General features: G+C 36.3%; 1 protein-coding gene across 24 annotated transcripts in view; it reads right to left on the bottom strand.

Annotated features, from left to right (window-relative positions):
* plekhg4 (pleckstrin homology domain containing, family G (with RhoGef domain) member 4) overlaps positions 1 to 20492 on the bottom strand; it is a 119357-nt gene that overhangs the window by 18934 nt on the left and 79931 nt on the right. For all 24 annotated transcript variants that reach the window (XM_073908649.1, XM_073908658.1, XM_073908643.1 and 21 more), the window contains 5 exons: positions 20142 to 20240; positions 17616 to 17764; positions 12647 to 12785; positions 10659 to 10781; positions 10216 to 10407 (listed from right to left, as the gene is read on the bottom strand). In XM_073908649.1, coding sequence (XP_073764750.1) covers positions 10216 to 10407; positions 10659 to 10781; positions 12647 to 12785; positions 17616 to 17764; positions 20142 to 20240 — 702 coding nt within the window. The remainder of the gene's footprint in view (positions 1 to 10215; positions 10408 to 10658; positions 10782 to 12646; positions 12786 to 17615; positions 17765 to 20141; positions 20241 to 20492) is intronic.

The following is a 20492-nucleotide window of genomic DNA, read 5'->3' as shown; positions in this document are numbered from 1 at the left end:
CAAAACAATCAATTGGGTGCAGCAGTATTGGTACATATATAACCTGTAGTATGTTAGCCTTTATAGTACTTGATATTAAACTGAAACAAAATGGTATTGCTTGAATTTGCAGGTATTGTTAAAAGCATAGTCATTGGTTGGCATACTATAAAAAACTGTTGTACATTGTTCTGTCTAAGTGAGTGTAATTTGATTGAACTGTGCCTAGGAGGGGGCTGGGAAAGGGCTTCTGCAGAGCGAGCCAATCATACGGCTCTGAACTATCAAAGTGGCATTAATAAGTCTTGATCACAACACTGATCAGACTGAGTGGCTACTTAAACCCCCCTGCACACATGGTCCAGCCCTCAAAAAAATCTTATTAGGTCACGCAAACACTTACATGCCTTATGGGAATACATATTAGTCAACCAAAAAAGAAAAATGACAAATGAAGACTTAATGAAAATCTAAGACCAAAGAGATTGCAGTTTCTGGTGTGTTTTTATTTTATAATAAATCAAATTCAAAAATCTAGTTTTTCCAGAAATCAAAAGTGGCTTACTTATTTTAGGTCTACTAACTAGTAGAAAAGTAATTTTAATAAAAGAAATATCTTTAAAAAAATGAAAAATCATAAGTTCATAATATAAATATTTTATTATTTTTAACACATTGAAGAAACCAAAAGAATTTTGCACTAAAATCTGAATTAAGACTTTTTTGAATTAAGACTTTTCTGAATTAACATTATATGAAATTGTCTACTTTGTGACCGGGAGTTCTCAGCTCCTTTGAAAATGTTTTTGTATGTTCAGCACATGCTATCCAGGTGGCTAATGAGAGCAAGGTGCAAACTCACCAGAGATTAGTCAACATGTCATTAACAAGCTGTGAACAGAAAACTGACAGCCCTTTTACTTTGCACTTTCCTCCTCCTGTTCTTTACAGAGCTCGAAAAGGACAACATGGGAGGTCAACCATTGCATACATTTTGTTTATCATCTTTCAGTTGTTGTAAGTGAACGAGTCAGGAGGTCAGTGTTTTGTATCCACAGGTGCTAACCCCAGGTTCTGCCACAACAGAGCAGGACACAAGGACCGGGAGACAGGAGGCCACAGTCAGACCGCCACAAAAGACAGACACACCTAATTAATAGTGCATGGGGCTTGCTTTGTCCCGCAGAGTGCTGTCTCCTGTTGTCGTTGGGGGTTTTTAGGGGCAATGATGTATAAAGAAGAGTCTAATGTTTTTGGGGGGAACTGTCCAGAAAGGGTGGTCTGCTTGGGGGACACATGCCTCATGCCCAGTCAAGCTGCACAATGAGAAAACAGATCCACTGGTCGATAAATGTTGTCAAAGACATGTGGATGATTAGGAGAAAAGAGAAGGAGATGCTGTTCACTAAGCAGGGTCATAAATGCACACACACGCTCATTGGGATTGGAGCATGCTAGAGGTGACTGGATAATGAGTTTTCCATCCAGGGTTCTGATTATTTCAAAGCAGTCACCTGCATTTTCTTAACTAATTAAACAGGATCACCCCGAGTCTTACACTGTTTTACAGACCCCCTGCCAAATCCAAGAGACCAAAATAAACTCTTTTTGACATATTCTCTTGAGACACAAACAAAGTGTTCACCTGTAGGATATCGGTGTGAGCTATAAACAAAAAAGATTCAGCACTGCCTGTAACAAAAAAAGAGACAAATTTATTAGAATTGATGCCAATGCGTTTTGGGTTAAAACGCTTTCTCATGGCTATTTAAAGCCAAAATGTGTTGGCAACATTTCAAATAAATTTGGCTCCTTTTTGTTACAGATAGTGCTGGAATCTAGTTTGCATTTTCTTCCATGTGCCTTGTATAGTGGTTTAGTAGCTCCAGATCCAGTGACTATTTGTGTAAACACAGCACACCTCCCAGCAAGCACTTTTTTGTTTTTAAAAGATGTCTAATAGATGTCTAAACAAAGTCGTCTTGGCTAAAACAAGGCTAAATTTGGGCTGTCAGTGAAAATCTAATAGACGTCTATAAATAGGCCAAAACTAAACTAGTCATTAAATAAACAGAAACGAATGACTTTACATATAAAGTCTGTTTAATCTGTCTATTTGACCACTAGTCTGGTTTTGGGATATTCTTAGATGTCTATTAGATTTTCACTGACAGCTATAAATGTCTACAGATAGACATTTAGATGTCTATTAGACATCTATTAAACACAAAATTGTTTGCTGGGCTCTCTCACAATGGTTAATGATGGTGCATTTTAAATGAGAAGGGAAACCTGTGAAATGTCTACAGTACATCTTCAGCATAATACAAGAGTACTGTATGTGTACAGTCAGATTCCTCTAACTACATTTTTTTTTTTTTGCGTTAACAGATATCTGCAATTCTAGTATAAAGTACAAAGCCATTTTATAAACCAATATGTCTGAAAGACCATAGAAGTTGATCAAAAATAACTGTTTCTAGTGTGCACATAGTACATGTGTTTGTGCACATGACCACAAAGTATACTTTAAATATAAAATATATTTAAAGCTGAGCATACTGGTGTAATAACAAACTAAGTGTTCAGATTAAAACTGAAATATAGTTTGTGCCTAAATAATAAGCTATAAAACTATTACTCAACAGAAAAAAAGAAAAAGAAAAAACATCTTATTTTGAATGAGTGCAGGTACAACTAGCTGTTTAAGATCTAAAGAAGAGTTAATGGATGCCACGAAGAACGCTTGAATCCTTTTAATCAGTATGATTATATCCACACTTGACAGAATGACAGCCAACTTAAATTTAATGGCTATTTGAGCATCAATGTTTTATAAACAAAACCTAGCCAAAGCTCTCTCGGTAATCAAACACACAAATAGGCTTCTGGTCAGGACAAAAGTACAGTTATAGAGTCATGTGTCCTACAAACAGTGAAATAAATATTCCCCATAAAAACATACTTATGCAATTTTGATAGACAGGGTTTCTGCAGGTTTCATCAAGTCAAATTTAAGACTTTTTAAGACAATTTTAAGACCACTAGTTTTTTTTCCCTGATTAAGGAATTTAATTAGGGTAATTTGTGGTAAAAATGTCTAACACCTGTTGTAAACTGTATCTTTTTGCATTAAAAAAATTTAATATATCGTTACTATAGCCTAGTGGTTAAGTGCACCGACATAAAGCACCAAGATGCTCAAGGAGACCCTAGTTCGATTCTTGGCTCGAGGTCCTTTGCCGACCCTTCCCCTCTCTCTGTTGCCAACTATTTCCTGTCAATTCTTTGCACTATTCTATTCATTAAAGGCTAAAAACCCCTAAAAATTAAGTATTAAAAAAGAAAAAAACTTACATATAAAAAATAAGGTTTTATGGAGATGTGTTGTTGGCTATTAGATTGATATCAGCCAAAATTGAGTAGCTTTACTTGGACAAAGCAAAATTAAGGCCTGTTAAAACCAATTCAAGAAATACAACACAATTTGTCAGTGAATTTAAGACTTTTTAAGGCCTAAAATTATGTTTTAAAATTTAAGACATTTAAAGACTTTTTAGGAACCCACGGAAACCCAGGATAGGCTTCCAATGACAAATTGCAGTAGAGTGTGTAGATACTAACAGGGCTTTATGTGATAAGACATTTTAATAGACACTACCAAATGACCAGTGAGAGATTTATTATAGTATAATAAAGTAAATACTGAATGTCACAAGTTTCTTCAGAAATCATTCTAATATGCTGAACATATTCAGCATTTTCCGGTTGACCCTAAACTGTCCGGTCTTAAAGAAAGCACATCTTACATATCACTTTCACAGTTTCACATTACATCACTCTACAGGATACTTTATGAAGCCAACACACCAACACACACAAAGGTCTAAACATCCTGTGGGCTGGAAGATGAGTAAAGATACACTGATGTCATTTTTGTCACCCACAGAACTAAGAAGACCTGAATGGCAGAATACTATGAGTCTGCATGCATATCATCCCTCCTCAAAACATGCTCTGGGGGCAAAGCCGAAGTAATCCACTTCCATAATGATCTGACTAACAAGGTGTAGAGTTAGACGGAGATAATGGATGGCATAAACCCCCTGATGTGGCCATTTGCCCATGGCAGCAAACTCCAATCTGTGTGAGAAATGTTGGTCAATACCACATGCTGAGAGGAAACTCTATTAAAAACACTGCAGTTCACACACTTACAGCTCGAGTTTCCTCTTGCATACACACTTTACCAGCGCATGAATGAACAAGATTGAAGAGAGCCAGAAAAAAGGGGGTGGAGATTGAGTGAAGCGTACGGAACTCTCCAAAGATACCCATAGTGCTCCATTCAAAAGTGTTTTGAGTTGGTCCTTCAATTCTGTTGCACCAGAAATGCAAGCCTTGACAAGTTCTTGAAGACTAAAACAAACTTCCTGTGCACTGCTAACAGTACCACACATCAGTCTCCGTACCACAAATCACTGCAGATTTAAGCATTCCTACCTCTCCATGGCTATATCCATTTTCCTGCTCGGCTAAGACGCCGGTGGTCCCATGACCGGAGCACGGAGCAGCGGCGGTCATCCTTTTCTCTCCCTCTCACTGAGAATGACAAAGTAACTAGGAGAGAGAGCCAGTGGCGCCCACTCTCCTCCTCTCCCCACCTCCCTGCTATTCACAGGCAAATGCAAGTCTAAATACCAGATGGGTCTGCCCCAGCAACTTCACTAAAGGGAGGGAGACAGCAAAGAGGGAAGGGGGGATGGGACAGGAGGGTGTCTGTCAACAATACTATAAAGCCCCTCACCAGAAAGGGCAAAGCAAAGACGGCAAAGCGATGCCTGAAACTTGGCACGGTGGTGTTAACTGGACCTTGTGAACCCACATGCAGACAGAGTGAAAAATCCGGAGAGGTGATGAGAAGGGTAAAGTGAGGCACAGCTGATGATTTATAAGCATACACATTCTCACTAATGCTGTGAGGAGAGGAAATGACGTATTACAGTATGAGCATGGCTTATAGTTCTGGTTATTTAAGAATATTGGGGTCAGGCATATATGTTTAACTGGTTCTGAATGTGTAGCACTTATGTGGTGAAGTAAGTTGTACTGTAATCCTGCCTAAATTCAAGCTAGAGTTGGATTAGAGGAAAGACAGCAGCAGAAGGCGTGTGGGGAAAGAGCTCATTCCTTGGAGACACAGGAGTATCAATAACTTAATCAATACCCAACCGCTCACAGTATGTTGCACAGATACATTATTCCAGAATAACAAATGCTGCAAGTGTCACTGCTGGATTTGCTCAAATGATAAATTATACTCTAACTGATGCAATTCTAAACATTTAATTACTGCTGTTTTCAGAGTAACTACTGTTAAATACACCATGAAGAGTGTTAACTCAAATAAATCAAAAATAAAATCTAAAAACTGCAGGAAAACAAAATAAACTTTTATTTGTTAATAAATTGTTGCTTTGTACACTGCATTGTAAGCAATGTAATGACAAAAAGTCAAGGCAACAAGTATGTTATGCTGCTTTAACTTAAGTTTCAACTACATGTTTAAGTTTTAAAAAGTTTAACTCAACATTTTTAGTCATTTCATTGATGAAAGTTGAGGTGACTAGAAGTTCATTTGAGCCAACATAAAAATTTAAAGCAGACAGCAAAAAAAATCTGATTTAAAATTTTAATAAATGCTACAATATATACAATCTACAATATAACATAAACAATGCTAAAATGACATGATGAGAATAAAACAAGTTGGAAAGAACTTTAACCTGGATTGTCATGAAGTAACTTAATAAATGAAAAACCCATTTATCACACATTTACATTCACTGTGAGAGGGCATAAACATGCCAATCCTCTCCTCTCAGCAGAAGCCAGCTGTGTGTTAATTCAGTTCTTTAGTGGAAAAGCTGTGCTGTTGTATATTCATTATAATGACAACAAGGAGATGCTGTTTCTTTCTAACTTTCAGGGCCCTGTCATACACAATTTTCCCATTTTCCGCTATGTTGTTTAAATAGCAAATCCATTTGCGCCACTTTGTGGAATCATGGGCGTTCTGGTCTAGAAAAGAGGTGTGTTAAGGTGCATTGTTGGCACATTGCTATTGAGGAACTAAAATAGACCAGCAATAGACCAGCTGAAAGCAGGTCTAGGGTTTAAGCAGAGCACGTTAGTTATGCGCCTCGCTTACACATTGCTTAAAACACACAGGATGTACAGCAATAGGCAAATATCGTTACAAATGAAAAATAACTAATGGAATAAAGTTATAAAAGTATTACTACAAATTACAAATGCCTTCTTCATCTCGGAGGGATTTTTTGGGTTTTTTTTCATGACAATTTGCATCTGTATAATGTTATTATTATTAGCAGCATTATATATTATATGCATATTTATATTAGTTTTATTAAAAACAAGCTTAGATTTGTCGACATGTCGGGTTTTGGACCACATGGGGCATAGGACATGTGTGTTTGGACATAACTCAGTTTTTTTGAACACACTTCATTATTATTATTCATTTATTAGTTTGCTGGAAATTAGAACTGAATATAGAAATAGTTTTGAAACAAATCTTTGCGCATAAACAAAATTAATTATGTTGACTAATGGATGTCTGTGCATACGACACCATTTCCTTATCCACGAAAGAAAGAGAAAGTGAAAGGCTGATTGGAGGAGGCTCATTCTTTATCCTTGTGCTACAGATCTGTTTAACTGTTTTCTCGCTAGTGAAGCGTTCAGTTTTACCACTTACAATGTCCGCCATGTAAATAGCAAATGCGCCATGGCATGATGCAACTGACTCTTAAAGGGAATGGGAGATGAGACTCTGATTAGTTTATTCTCAAAACACACCCAGAGCTCATTAGGGGAATAAGCTCAACCCTGTTAGACCATGCACTACCGAACAGAGTATTTATCTGTCTTTAAAATAGCGCAAGTGGATTCAGACATGCCCTTGATGCTTTTGCGCCCTAAGTTTGTTAAAATAGAGCCCCCAAGGTCTTAGGCTTAAAACTATGTAGTACAAAAGAAGAAATGAGCTTCCTAATAGACACCTTACACACTAATAAGAATGTCTAAATTGATTTAAAATATATTGCATTGTGTAACTCATGAAAATCTATGCTGACAATAAACTGGCCCCAAACTGGTTTAAAAAGCATTACAGTCAATAGATCCAGTCAGAACATCACTTTGTCCTCATCCTGCCATCAAACCCCATCTCAGTGATTCCTCAGTCTCTGTGCTCTTCCACACACACAGACCATCTGGAAGAGAAAGGATTGGGTCTCACACACTGGAGTCCAGTGTCTCTGAGCCTCAGGCTGTATCACAGGGCTGATGCTCACAGCTTCACTGTCACTTTCTGCACTGATGGCTGCTGTGATTGCCTGCAGGGCTCTGATCCAGACAATAGATTGTCAATATTATGTTTGTCACCCAATGTGTGTCAGTGAGCTTACACAGCGCCCGGTAAGGTCAGACCAAATTAATTCATTCCCTGACTCACTTTAGATGTTTATTTTAAAGTGAAAGATTTTAGCTCATATGGAAGTGAAATGTCTTTAATTTTTGGGGCATTGGAGTAATATCTTACAATATAAAACAAAAAACTACTCTAAACTGTAACACTATTTCATCAAATTGTAGTACAAATATTTTGACTGTATAATTATAATACAAACACAGCTTTGTTAAGCATTTTAAAATATTTGGACCAAATATTTGGATAATAGTGTATGCATGTAATAATTTTGCTATGATCCTGGAACATCATTTTTGGTCAAAAAAATGGTACAGGAGTTTTACGGGAGAAATAACAAAACGGGAGGGTGGCGGAAAAACAGGAAACTCTCGGGAGTGTTGGCAGGTATGGCATAAACCTAACAGTAAGCCTAAACTTAACTGGTAAACATATCCCTTAATTATGATTGGCTTATTGGAATGTTGTTCCAGGACCAACATAGATGTTAATCCAGAAACATGTCCTACTTGGTGAAATCAGGTAAGCGAACAGTGTACATTTCCAAGCAAAACTTCAAGTCACATTAACTACAGAAAACCTGCTAGAGATACTTCAATGTCTGTCCCACTTTTCCATGTATTTAGAACCTCTGATTCATTTGTTCATTCCTTCATACCGTCCTATCTTCAGTTGTTCCGGTTCGTTCAGCCTCAGCTGTCATACCACACATTGTTTGATGACTACAATCCACACTGGCCACTTCATCAGCTCTGCTTGGAGTGGTTGCTGAGCAGCACACTCAAACAGTCACTTTCTAAATCTGGGATGAGCCAGTCTGTCATCGAGGACAAGTCAAGCTTAGGAATCAAACATAGGAAAATGAATTCACTGGAACGGGTGTGAAAGGACAGGTGGTGTGAACAAGCATCCATGCAAAACCAGTCCGATGCCTCCGCCAGTGAGCTCCACAAGTGTCATCATGCATCTTAACACAACGGCACAAAGACTCTCCAGTGCTAAAGACCAAAGAGGATAAACATGGGAGCTGTGAGAAGCATCTAGGAACAGGAAGTTGTAAGTTGTATGAATCCAGCCTTGATTCATTCACAAATACATTGACAACATTTGTCAATATGCCAATGTACAGCAGGAGACGAAGTCGCCATGCCAACAGATCAAGAGGTCTGTGTGTGGATAATCTGATGAGTCAGGAAGAGCACTATGATTATGCTAATGCTAAAACCTGATAGCGGTCAGCCAACATAACCATCTGTCCCTGCTGAGGCTCACAGGGGAAACACTGAAGACAGACCGAAGCCTTCAAGACTCTCCCAGTGCCACTATAGAGGAAAAACACAATGGTCTGATCACAGAAACAATCGTGCATGTGTGTTTGTTTGCATGACATCACTGACAGTGAGTGATTTCCATGATAGATTCTGCTTTAGAAACACGGTAGTCTTTCCAGAGGAACTCATGGACAAACTACATGAACCTGTCCTCCATATCTATCACTTTGAGAAACTTAAACATGATGCTAAAATCAGATTATCTGCTAATTGTAAAAGGTTTTATCATTATTTGAGAAAACAGAAAAAAAATTGTAGGAATAGTTTATGATTTAATTCATTACAATTCTCTCCGACCACACAAAGGTATTACCACACTACAGTTTTTTTCTTTTTTTGTTTAAAACCTTTTATTCAGATCTTAGGTTGTTTCGAAACACGAAACACTAGAGGACAGATAGTGTCAGTTCAACATTATGTCTAAAGCTGAGGGGTCATGACCCCCACCAGGGGTCGCCAGTGCTACTTAGAAGGTCACTAAGCCTACTTAATTATGATGAAACCAAATTTAGACCAAACTAAATAAAAATTTTAAAAGTTTTTGACAATTGAAGAATATTTCCTATAAAAACAATTAAGAATCGCATACAAAGAATAAGAAAACTGAGAGAAGAAAGAATAAAAGCTCTACTGCAAAAAAAGAAAGAAAACTTGAAACGTATAAGTGAAAGAATAAATGCATGGAAAACAGCTAATGCATTTTTAAACCCAAGTGATGAAACTGCACTGGTGAAAAGCACACTGATTAAATTAATCACAAATGAATAAATTCATGCATTAAGATAACAACTGTGAACAATGAACACACCTTACAATTAAAAATCAGTACTGGTGTGTCGAGTAATCTCCCATTATTCACCAGACCAGTTCAAATTTTTCTAGTATCGAGAAAATATCAAGTAGAACCTCAAAAACTTCTTATCATTTACCTGCAAACATGTAGAAATCATAAACGGTTTGACTTCCTTTCTTAGTTGAAACTAAACTAAATGGGGTCCAAACATCTTGTGTTATATAAAGAGAGAGAAAAATCTAGCTATGTACATTAAATAACAACTCATTTTAGGATAAATGATTCCTATAATAACTCATTCAGAAATCTGACAACCAACAACTAATTACTAATACTCTAAAAATTGTCTAAAATTTTTTCAAAAAACATCTCTTTAAAAACATTTGTTAAAACACACACTGCAGCATAATTATAAAGATAATACAGCTATAGGCCACTTAGGTTTAGGTTAGGTTAACCTAATAGCTGGAGTCAAATGATTTCTGATGTTGAATGTAAAAAAGAAAAAAGAAAAAAAAGTACAAAGTAAGCTTAGTTGCAGAAAGAAAGAAAGAACAGAGACAAGTCATGCATATTATGCTCAACCACTGAGCCCTTACCTTATCAAAGAACTCATAGAGTTGAACAGTCTTGTCTATTTTATCCTTGGTATCCTCCACTCGCTGAGAGAAATCCCGCAGATGCACCCAGAATGAACGTACTTTCACCTCATACACTTGCAGCTCTGCAGAGGAGACGTCTTCCCACTTCTCTAAACGCTTGAGGAGAGCTTCACCACTCTTACAGTGTTCCTGAACACACACACACACACACACACACCCCCCGAATTACACACTCAACTGGTATGAAAGCAGAGGGTGCGACTGAGGTGACTACATTTAAACAGCGATAACCGCTCTTGAAGCCCATGTTGACACAATTAAATAAATGTTTAACTACCGCAGTAAAATATCACCTCTCAGTCCAAATAAAACTATTATGAGCCATTTGTTAAGAAAATCTTAAAAGTTGTCTGCAAAAAGTGTGGTAAGAGTTGACGTACATATGCAGCTGTGTAAAATTCTCTGAAGATGCTCTGCTTATGATGTAACTGCTCCAAGGAATCCTCCAGCTCGCTCAGCGTCTGCAGACGAGACTCTCCCACCTCTTCTATCCACTGACTAACCTACATACACACACAATCAACATATTAGATACAATCAGTTGTGTAGACAACATATGTCAGTTATTCCTGCAACAGCCCAGCTTTATTCTGAGAATGGCTCATGACGTATTTATGCGTTTTGTTCTCGTGACAGTTGGATTTGGCAGTAGACTGAAACGTGAGCACACAAACACATCAATCTTATGGATGTTATTTGATACAGATGCTTGGGTGCTAAATTACACTTTCTCATGATGTGTGTGTGTGTGTGTGTGTGTGTATGGCTAATCAGTTTCTCAGCAACTTCCGCTTTATCCACACCAACAGGATTTTTGCTGCTGGGCACATATGTCCATTAAAACAATTAGATGAATAAATCACCAGGACAGTGCTCAGCTAAGTGAGGCTGTTTGTGAGTCTGTGTGCACGTAGACAGCAGTTCAGTATTCACGATTTTTCAAGTTTTAAATAAAAAAAAAAAGGCTTAAATATCTTAAAAAACACAAACTGGCCAGATATGCAGCAGAATCCACAGTTGAGAGAATACTTTGCAAATACAAATCAATGCAAATATTTTTTTCAAGCTTGTCTACTAATACATGTATCAACGTTACAATTATTTAATTAAACCAGGGGTCGTTTATTTCTAATTTATGCTTTCTTATTTACTTTTTTGATTTTCTTTTATACATGTAATTTTTTTGTGTTGTAATATGTTCTGGTAAAGTCATGGTTGTCCAAGAAATGGGACAATAAATTTTCAAACAAACAAAAAAATGTATTTCCATAATCAGATTTTTCTCATCACCAATTACTTTATAGGTAAAACTGTGATCTGTTAAATTCAAGGGTTCATTAAAATAACTAGATGAATTACATTAAATGGTGAGATGATGTATTTTAATAAATTATTAATATCCTTTATTTTTTAATATATTGTTCTTTGATTTTCAAGTTTAAATTAAAACAAAAACGTGTTTAAAAGTCCACATTAAACCTGTGATTCAATGAGTGCATATTTAAAGAAAACTAATCCTAATTCATAAACAAAATTTTAAAATGTATCTATTTTTAGAGGAAGTATGAGACATAAAGGTAGAACAGACAATGAAGCATATTACTTATTAACAATAATATTATAGCATAAGTTTCAGATGCAGCTCTTACAGTTACAGTCAACAGGGGTAACACTATAGAATAATTGTCCATTAGTTAAGCTTAGTTAATGTATATACTAACATTAATTAAGTATGACTAGCCACACACGGAATCTTTGCGCACAGAAATCTGCAGATTTTTAGCCCATCATTGAGTCTATGTATTTACTTGTGTAAATGTGTGTACATTTATATTAATTCAGTTTTTAAATTAATTTCAGTAATAATATTGACTAATATGAAAATGTTCATATGATTTTAAATAAGTGGATCTAATTCGAATTGCATTGTAAACATTAAAAAAATTTAAAAAGGTGTTTTTTATATATATATTTAGTTTATAGTTATGATACTCCCAAAATTATTCCACATAAATCCGTCGTTTTTTTTACAAACTTCTCAGCAGAAACAGCAAAAAATGTCCGCAGATTCTGTCTGGTCCCAAATATGACTAATTTTGTAAAGTTTTTATTAATGTATAATTACATCAACAGTTGTGGTTATTAGTGGTCAATGCACTGAGTGAACATGAACTAACAATGAACTAACATTATTTAACTTAAATAACATCAACAAATGTTAACAAAGATGAATAAATACCATGATAATGTATTATTAATTGCTTGTTCATGTTAGTAAATACACTAGCTAACATTTACTAATGAACTATCATTTTAAAGTGTTAACTCATTGGTCAATAGAGTTCAAAATTTAAACGTTAGTCCTCACCTCTTTGAATCCCTCCTCCAGGCTGTTAAACTCCATGATGAATTCCAGTTCCTGTGTGCATTTATTGGACAGCATCACCAGTCTGTGAACCAGCTCGTCCACTTGGTTATACAAACGGCCAGCACTTTCAATGGCATCTCTAAAACACACACCAACATGGTTTGCTTAGAATATTACATTCAGTCCACATATTGTCTTGTCCCTGAGAGAAACTCCAAGCAACTGAGCTGTGAAGAAGAAAAAACACTGACTCCAGGACTCGGATCTCATTGGCTAAGACATTTTGTTACAACAGTTATCTCATTGGCTAAAACAGAATGTATTGATTGGACGAGGCATTTCGAGATTGAATGTAATTGGATGGGCAAGTTTGCTTGAGTCATCTGAGTCATTTGGCAAAGGAACACAGTATGGAGCAGTGTTTGTGTGTGTATGTGTGTTGATGAGAAAGAAAAACACCATAAATGAGTGAAAACTACATGAGAAGTCATTGACTATGTTCTGATGTTTGCGCATGTAGAATATCATAAAAAGATGGATTGTGTGACCACATAACTGCGAGTTTACATGAATAAAGATGCATTTTCTGTATACGTTTATGAATGGGCAGTGGTGTGATGCACACTGTGCACAGCAGCAGAGCTTGATGTCTACTGGATGACTTCACCACTGCTGTAGTTCACTTACACAATACTGTATTGTGTTCTAGTCAAACATTTCCACATTTCCCCTCAACGATATGCCAACTTATTTACTCAAAAAGTCACCACTCTCTGATCCATACACAACACAACATCAATATTAACATTCAGAACTATTTTTTGAGGAGTGCCACATTCCTATTTCAACTAACAAAAGACTTAACGATGCAAGAAAGACTTATTAGAGCAGGCAGACATGTGGCACATGCATAACAACACAGCTACACTGAACTGTGCCCCCTGCTGTTAGATACTTGTACATGCAAAAACAAAATCACATGGCTCCATTATACTTTTTGTTTGAGTTTCACAGCACTATTCACTTTCAAAAAGAGTCACTAAATTCAAAAAGTCATTAAAATTACTTTTAATTTAGGTGAACTGTCCCTTTAAGGTATCAGTTGATGTAAGTGTAGTGTTGGAAAGAATTTCACTGTTACACACAATGAGAGGCATGTGGGGCAAATCGGTGACCTCAAAGTCAGTCCAAAACCCACCAATTATTCACAGCACACACCCAGAGCAAACACGGGTTATCACAGCAGGCAGGAGATATCAAAGACATTCTGGGAAGAGTGACGGAGAGAGATAAAAGTTGAAGATGGATTATGAACAATTAGAAACCTTTACTACCAGCTCAGTGAAGCATTCCATCATAGTAATGTGGATTGAAGGTCCATGGAATTAAATTACATTTTTTAAAATGCTAGTTTCAGTCTGTTAGGATATCTATAAGCTAGTGTGCTCCAAAAACAGTGACAAAAATTACGTTTAGAAAATATAAAACTGATATAAACATGTAAAGCTTGAAGTTCGTCACTTCAGCCTAAATGGATCCACAATTTGTTCCACAAGACCTCATACTTTAATTTCTCATCAAATCTTGACCAATCAAATGCTCTCTAGTATCTGACATGCCCCACCCCATTCAAGATGTTTCTTATTTGTTTTTCATTTAATGCGCTTGAGCTGAACTATTCTCACTGCCAGAGTTGTGATAAAAACTAAACACCACTGGCTGTTTTTTAAAAAGGGGAGGAGCTACTGTGTCCCACCCTCTCTTCATTTTTCAGTAGAGATTATGTCAAACACTTAATAAAAAGTGACATTTCAAAGCACTTCATGTGACCTTTAATCAAATTTGGTATAAAAAAGTTAATTAACAAACTTAATTAAAAAAAACAATGTGATTGTGTTCGGAGTTTATTTTCCAAATGTAATAATAATGTTAGACAAAAATAATCACTAAAAATAAAGCCATTTAATAGTGGTCATTATAATAATTTATTTTTATTTTTCTATATGTAATATGTAACTACATATTACTGTTAGACAAGGACTCCTGAGAAGATAGAAAAAAAGGAATAACAAGATTAAAACTTCTTATCGATAGCCATTTGGGGAAAAAACACAGACAAACCAGCCACCTATAGGACCACCGATGAGCTTTAAAAAGTCAGTAAAAGACCAAGAGGTCAAAGTTCATTTTTGGGATCAAAAGGAAGTGTTAAAAAGACAAAGTCTAGACTGAAAAGGATTATGTGTGAGGGAAGAAGTCAATGTCACCAACACAGAAGAGGACACAAAAAGGCCGGATTTGTTGACTTATTGTTGAGCACTTTAGACTCAGTCACACCTGTGAGATTCAGTCCTTTGTGTGTCTGTCAGCATTCAGGAGATGAGTTTCTGTGTGAGCAACCCCAGACAGCTAAGGTCTCATTCTGCCATTTGTTAGACACCAAATAAGCAACTTCAAGATCATGCGCAGACTTTAAATGATAATTTCACCAGATTTGAAAGACTATAAATTGGGTAAACAAATTAGAAAGGCTAGCTTCTGCATCTTTAAATATTATATTTACCCTTTGGCAAAACCCAAACTTTAAGAATCATAACTTTAGAACCTATTAAAATTTATTGAACTCTTTGAAGATTTCCCACATGAAAAAACAGTCCAACCTCAAGTTGTCTGTCATCATTTTTGTAGATATGGTTTAATTTTATGGAATTTTGCATCAATAGCATGCTTTTTAAGGATGATGAATACACAATTCAGACCTAGTTTGGTTTGTGTGTCCATGTCCATAATTTAGACATACTGGTTCACAGAAATTGGTGGTCTCCTCTTTAATATATAGCTCAATAATACCAAACAAAACATCAAACTTAGCCACTAACATCCTGAAGAAAACTTTGGATCTTAAGGAGGTGAAACTCTATTTCTAAACTCTATGCAATCCCAGGCCTGGAAACTCAACATTACCTCTTTTTATGAAAAAAGAGGGTAATAAATCATCCTCACTGCTTGAATATCACTAATAATTATTTATTTATTTGCATTTGTTTTCTACAATGTATTAGTTAATACATTTTGGACTCACGGTGCAAAGTTTCTGAGATGAAGAAAACAGAAAAAAGTCTTAAGTGTGCAAGGACCTTAAGAGTAACCCAGCGAGTCTTTATCAGTGGAGACCCTCACAAACACCGACTAGAGTGTTTGTGTCTGAGCAGGAGGCTTTGAAAATGCCCGAGTAAGCCAGCGCAGACATGCCTGTGTGTTTTAAACAAAGTCAAACAGGAAGCAGCACCAGAGCCCTGCAGCATCCAAACTATAGCACCTTATCAGAGACAGACACATGTGCATATTGGTGTCTGTTTAGCTCTGAGATTATGTGTGCATGTTTGAGGATGAAATGATTGTGTGCAGATAAAGACATTTCTCTTGGCTCAGCGATGGGAAATAACATTCACACTCCCTCAACCTCCAGCTGAACCCAGCCCCGATCATCAGAGGCCTGAACATGCTCTCCCACGCTCTCAACACTGTTTTCCCTCTCGCTTTCATTATCCCTCTTGTTTGTCATTGTCAAACTGCTTTTATACTTCATGTAATTATATAATTAAGGTCAAAAACCTAGTTAGCTACCTCGTTGATTACCGCCTATGTTGGCTTCATCTTTGCTGAAATAAGACTTGATCAGTGGCTCATTTGTTATAGTATAAATAGGCAGAAAACATAAAACACACAGACTCAACCCATCACTGGGAAGCACCCATACACACTCAGATGCACACACATACACTATGGACAATTTAGTTTATTCAATTCATCTGTACTGCATGCCTTTGGACTTGTGGGAGAAACGGGAGCACCCGGAGGAAACCTACGCCAACACAGGGAGAACAAGCAAACTCCACACAGAAATGCCAACTGACCCAGCCGAGACTTGAACCAGCAACCTTCTTGTTGTAAGGCAACAGTGCTAACCACTGAGCCACCTACCACACAAAATAGTTATTTATAGTATAGTATAGTTTTGAAATGCAGTTTGAGTACTCAAAGAATTACATAAACACTAATGTTTTAAAATTTGGGGCTAGTTAAAGGACACATTAAAAACATTATAACTGACATTGAAGATTTTTACTTTGTTAAACAGCTTTCCGAAAAAAATCTGAAAAAAATGTGAAAAAGGCAGCAACTGTTTTCAACAGCAGCAAATACAACTAAATCAATTTTGGGGCAGCAAATGAGCATATTTGAATGATTTCTGAAGAGTCATATGAGTGTTGATGCTGAAAATTCAGCTTTGCCAACACATTTTTTTTTTAATTAAGTAAAATAGAAAACATTTTTTTCCTTTTTTAAATGTCCATTTTAATTTAGATACTTATTTCACTATACCTACCATATATATGACAAAGTAAAGGCAGTTTTAGTTATTTAAATTGATTTAAAGCTTTAGTAATCAACTTTTCTTTTGTTTTTTCAATCATGTAGGATTCATCTTTTCAACTGTGGTTGTTGTCGTGCAATCTGGGATTGTAAAGGACACTGTGGGGGTGCAAAGTACACGTCATGCTGCCTTAAAATGTAAATGTTATTTTAGAAGCTGGCATGATTAAAGAGAGTTCACACAAAACTGAAAATTCCCTTTACTTGTTCCAAACCTGTTTAACACAAAAATTATTTTGAAGAAAGCTGGAAACCTGTAACCATTGACTTTCATAGCATTTTTTTGTTCTACTATGGAAGTCAACAGTTAAAATGTTTTCAGCTTTCATCAAAATATCTTCTTTAGTGTTCAACAGAAGAAAGAAACTCAAAACGGTTTGAAACCACTTCAGGGTGAGTTATTAGTGAGTAAATGAAATATTTTGGGTGAACTATCCTCCTTTTGAAACAGCTTTATATTATTAGCTTTTCTCTTAGGTACGTGTGATTTGCGCAGTCAGTTACGGGTGTTGTCTGAACACTTATGCCTCACCTGTAGTCCTCTGTGAGACTAACGCTGGTCTCTTCTTTTCGTAAACGGGACAGAGCTGCTCCTCCCTCCAACTGTAGTCGCACCAGCCTGCTGTCCTCCAGAACCGTCCTCATCAGCTCTCTGTACTTACACAGTAAGAGTTGAGCCTCCTGCAAACACACACACAAACATTATTATAAAACACTCTTCTACAGCTGCACACATTCACACACACCTATTATTACACATACACATGTTATCTAGTGTTCTTACTGAGTAAAATCTGTCTATTCTCCAGCATAAACACACACACACACACACACACACCCCATCATTATATTGCTGTCTTAAAAAACTACTTTGACACAACCAGTACAGTTATACATGCGGCTACCGCAGCAAATACATTACCTGTACACACTCTCATACACCAAAGCATTCATTATTATTCATTAAGTGACATCTACACCCCGTTCAGCTCATGTTTGTACTCATTAAATGATAAAATGAGCTTAAGCCACAGAATGCTGTGTAATACACAAAACTGCCACACCTTCAGGTGTGTGCGCTTGTGTGGCTGTACTTGTAGCTAGCTTTTATTTATCTTCCTTGTCAACAATACAACACATGTCTTACATTCTACATACTGAACCTGGTGTGAATGCAGGATAATGACAAAGTGCTCAAAATAGAGACAAATGCACATGATCTTTAGTTTATACTGCATTCATAAATATAATTTCAACACAAACTACTCTTGGCAAAACAATAGTTTCACTTTGCCACTGATATGACTTGAGTCAATTAAATATTATAACAACTTAAAATAACTGCTTGTTATTTTAACATTTTGAAATGCAATTTGTATCAGTGATGAGAAGTAAATTTAAGACATACTTGTATTTTTAAAAACTCAATTACTTAAATGAACACATATATGTTTAAATGATGGTGTACAAGTAATTCAAACATCACAAGCACTACTAATAAGTTCAAGAGTAAAACATTTAAACTAGTTTACATGACTTTATGCATGTTTACATTTCTCTACAAATGCCTAAACCTACTTGTGAGAATGATAATGATTCTTGCTAATAAACAAGACTAATACATTTGCAAATACATCTTAATTAAAATGTAAAGACATAATAGTGACTATAAGGGTTTTTTTCGAGTTGACGGTCTCTTTGTGTGTGTACCACCTATAAAAGCATCAATAATAGCTACCTAATGAAGCAGATGGTGGTTTTGCAACACTATGTGGAGGAGCCTTTAAGGAGCTAACAACAAAACGTTATATCAATGCCAAATAACATCAGGAACCTCAACAAAAGCAATGAAAAAGTGTTGAAAAAGTATGCCAAGTGATGAAAATCTCATAATTACAGTCATGCGTCTACACCCTAATTAGTGTGTGTGAAGTGGGATAAAACCGGAGAGCAATTACATGAATTACAAATGTCACTGGATGATTGTGTGTTTGTAAAAGTCTATTTGCAGTTTTATTTACTCAAAAGCATTAACTATCTTCATAGATGCTGTCTATTTAACTATTAAACGAAGTCAATAAAGTAGATAAGTGAGGTTTATTGGAAAGTATAGGGCAGAAAATAAATAAAGAACTGTGGTGAAAAGGCATGAAGAAGCAGGGACACAAGATTAATGACAAAGACGACAGACAAAGAAGAAACAGCAAAAAGATGAGAGCACAGGCTAAGACTTGTTCTGGTTTTCCATTCATTTAACATCTAAGCATCACTTTATCCATAGGAGGGGCTGTTTTAGCATTCAGCACAAAGTCAAGCAGAAATCCATACCCTCATCCACCGAACCCATTCAGCTCTTCAAATAAACCCTTGGTAAGTGATTTTAAAGATGGCTGCAGATAAACACTCCTCTGGGAGATCGTTATTTCTCTTGAGGCCCTGCTTTTTTCCCTAGAAGCCTGTGGATAAAAAGGTCCTTCATGACCTCAGCTGACAGCCAGAGGTCAATTCAGTCAAAACCTTGACACACTAACCTCAACCACACACAAACTCAAGTCTATTTTGTCCAAACGTGACATCTCTTCTAAATAGAAAAGTCTTTAAATGACTGTAACTGGACCCCAGTGCCACTGCTGTGCTACAGGGATACAGAAGTCCATTAGGCTCAGAATAGAAGACTTCAGTGCCATGGTGATGCCCTCCTGAGGCAGAGTTCAATGTCACACTGACGACTACAGGTGCTCATAAAAAGACTCCACAAGACATAACTACAGAGGTCCTACTGGTTCACAGACGAAACTACCTGCAATATATAAATCCCTGTAGCTCAAACAGAACAGCATGCTACTAGACAAGCTCCAAGTTCATGGGTTGGATTCTCAGAAAATGAAAGGAGTGAAAATATATACTTTGAATGCGATGTGAGCTCCTTTAGATAAAAATACTGTATATAAATGTAAATAGTTGTCTGATTTTTGATGGATTTGTGACTCCTTCATTGTCTGTGAATGTATTCAGTAGAGCTGTTTTAAAAGAAGTGATTTGTTGATTGTTGCAGTACCTCTGCTGTAGGGGGCAGCACTGTGGACTCCAGTTTGCTGATGGTGTTCTGAAGCAGGCTCACAGCATCTTCACAATGACTGGTCAACTGCTCCAACCTCTGAGATATAAAAAAAAAATTATGGTATCTACAACAAAGAATTTGAAAAAATGCCAGATTTGTTATCAAATATATGCATATACTGTATATTTCTGCACAGTAAATTAATTATATCCTAATTTGTGTCAATATTCATGCATTGAAACCACTGAACATGTTTTTATTATAATGTGGATAAACATTTCATTAATTGAACTGGTATATAAATTTAATTTAAGGCTAGAATACACTATGGAAAAGATTTAAAAACAT

Source organism: Danio rerio, chromosome 7, assembly GCF_049306965.1.
Source record: "Danio rerio strain Tuebingen ecotype United States chromosome 7, GRCz12tu, whole genome shotgun sequence".
Classification (NCBI taxonomy): Eukaryota; Metazoa; Chordata; class Actinopteri; order Cypriniformes; family Danionidae; genus Danio; species Danio rerio.
The sequence above is the reverse complement of the archived record's forward strand: the minus strand, read 5'-3'. Positions and strand labels throughout refer to the sequence as shown.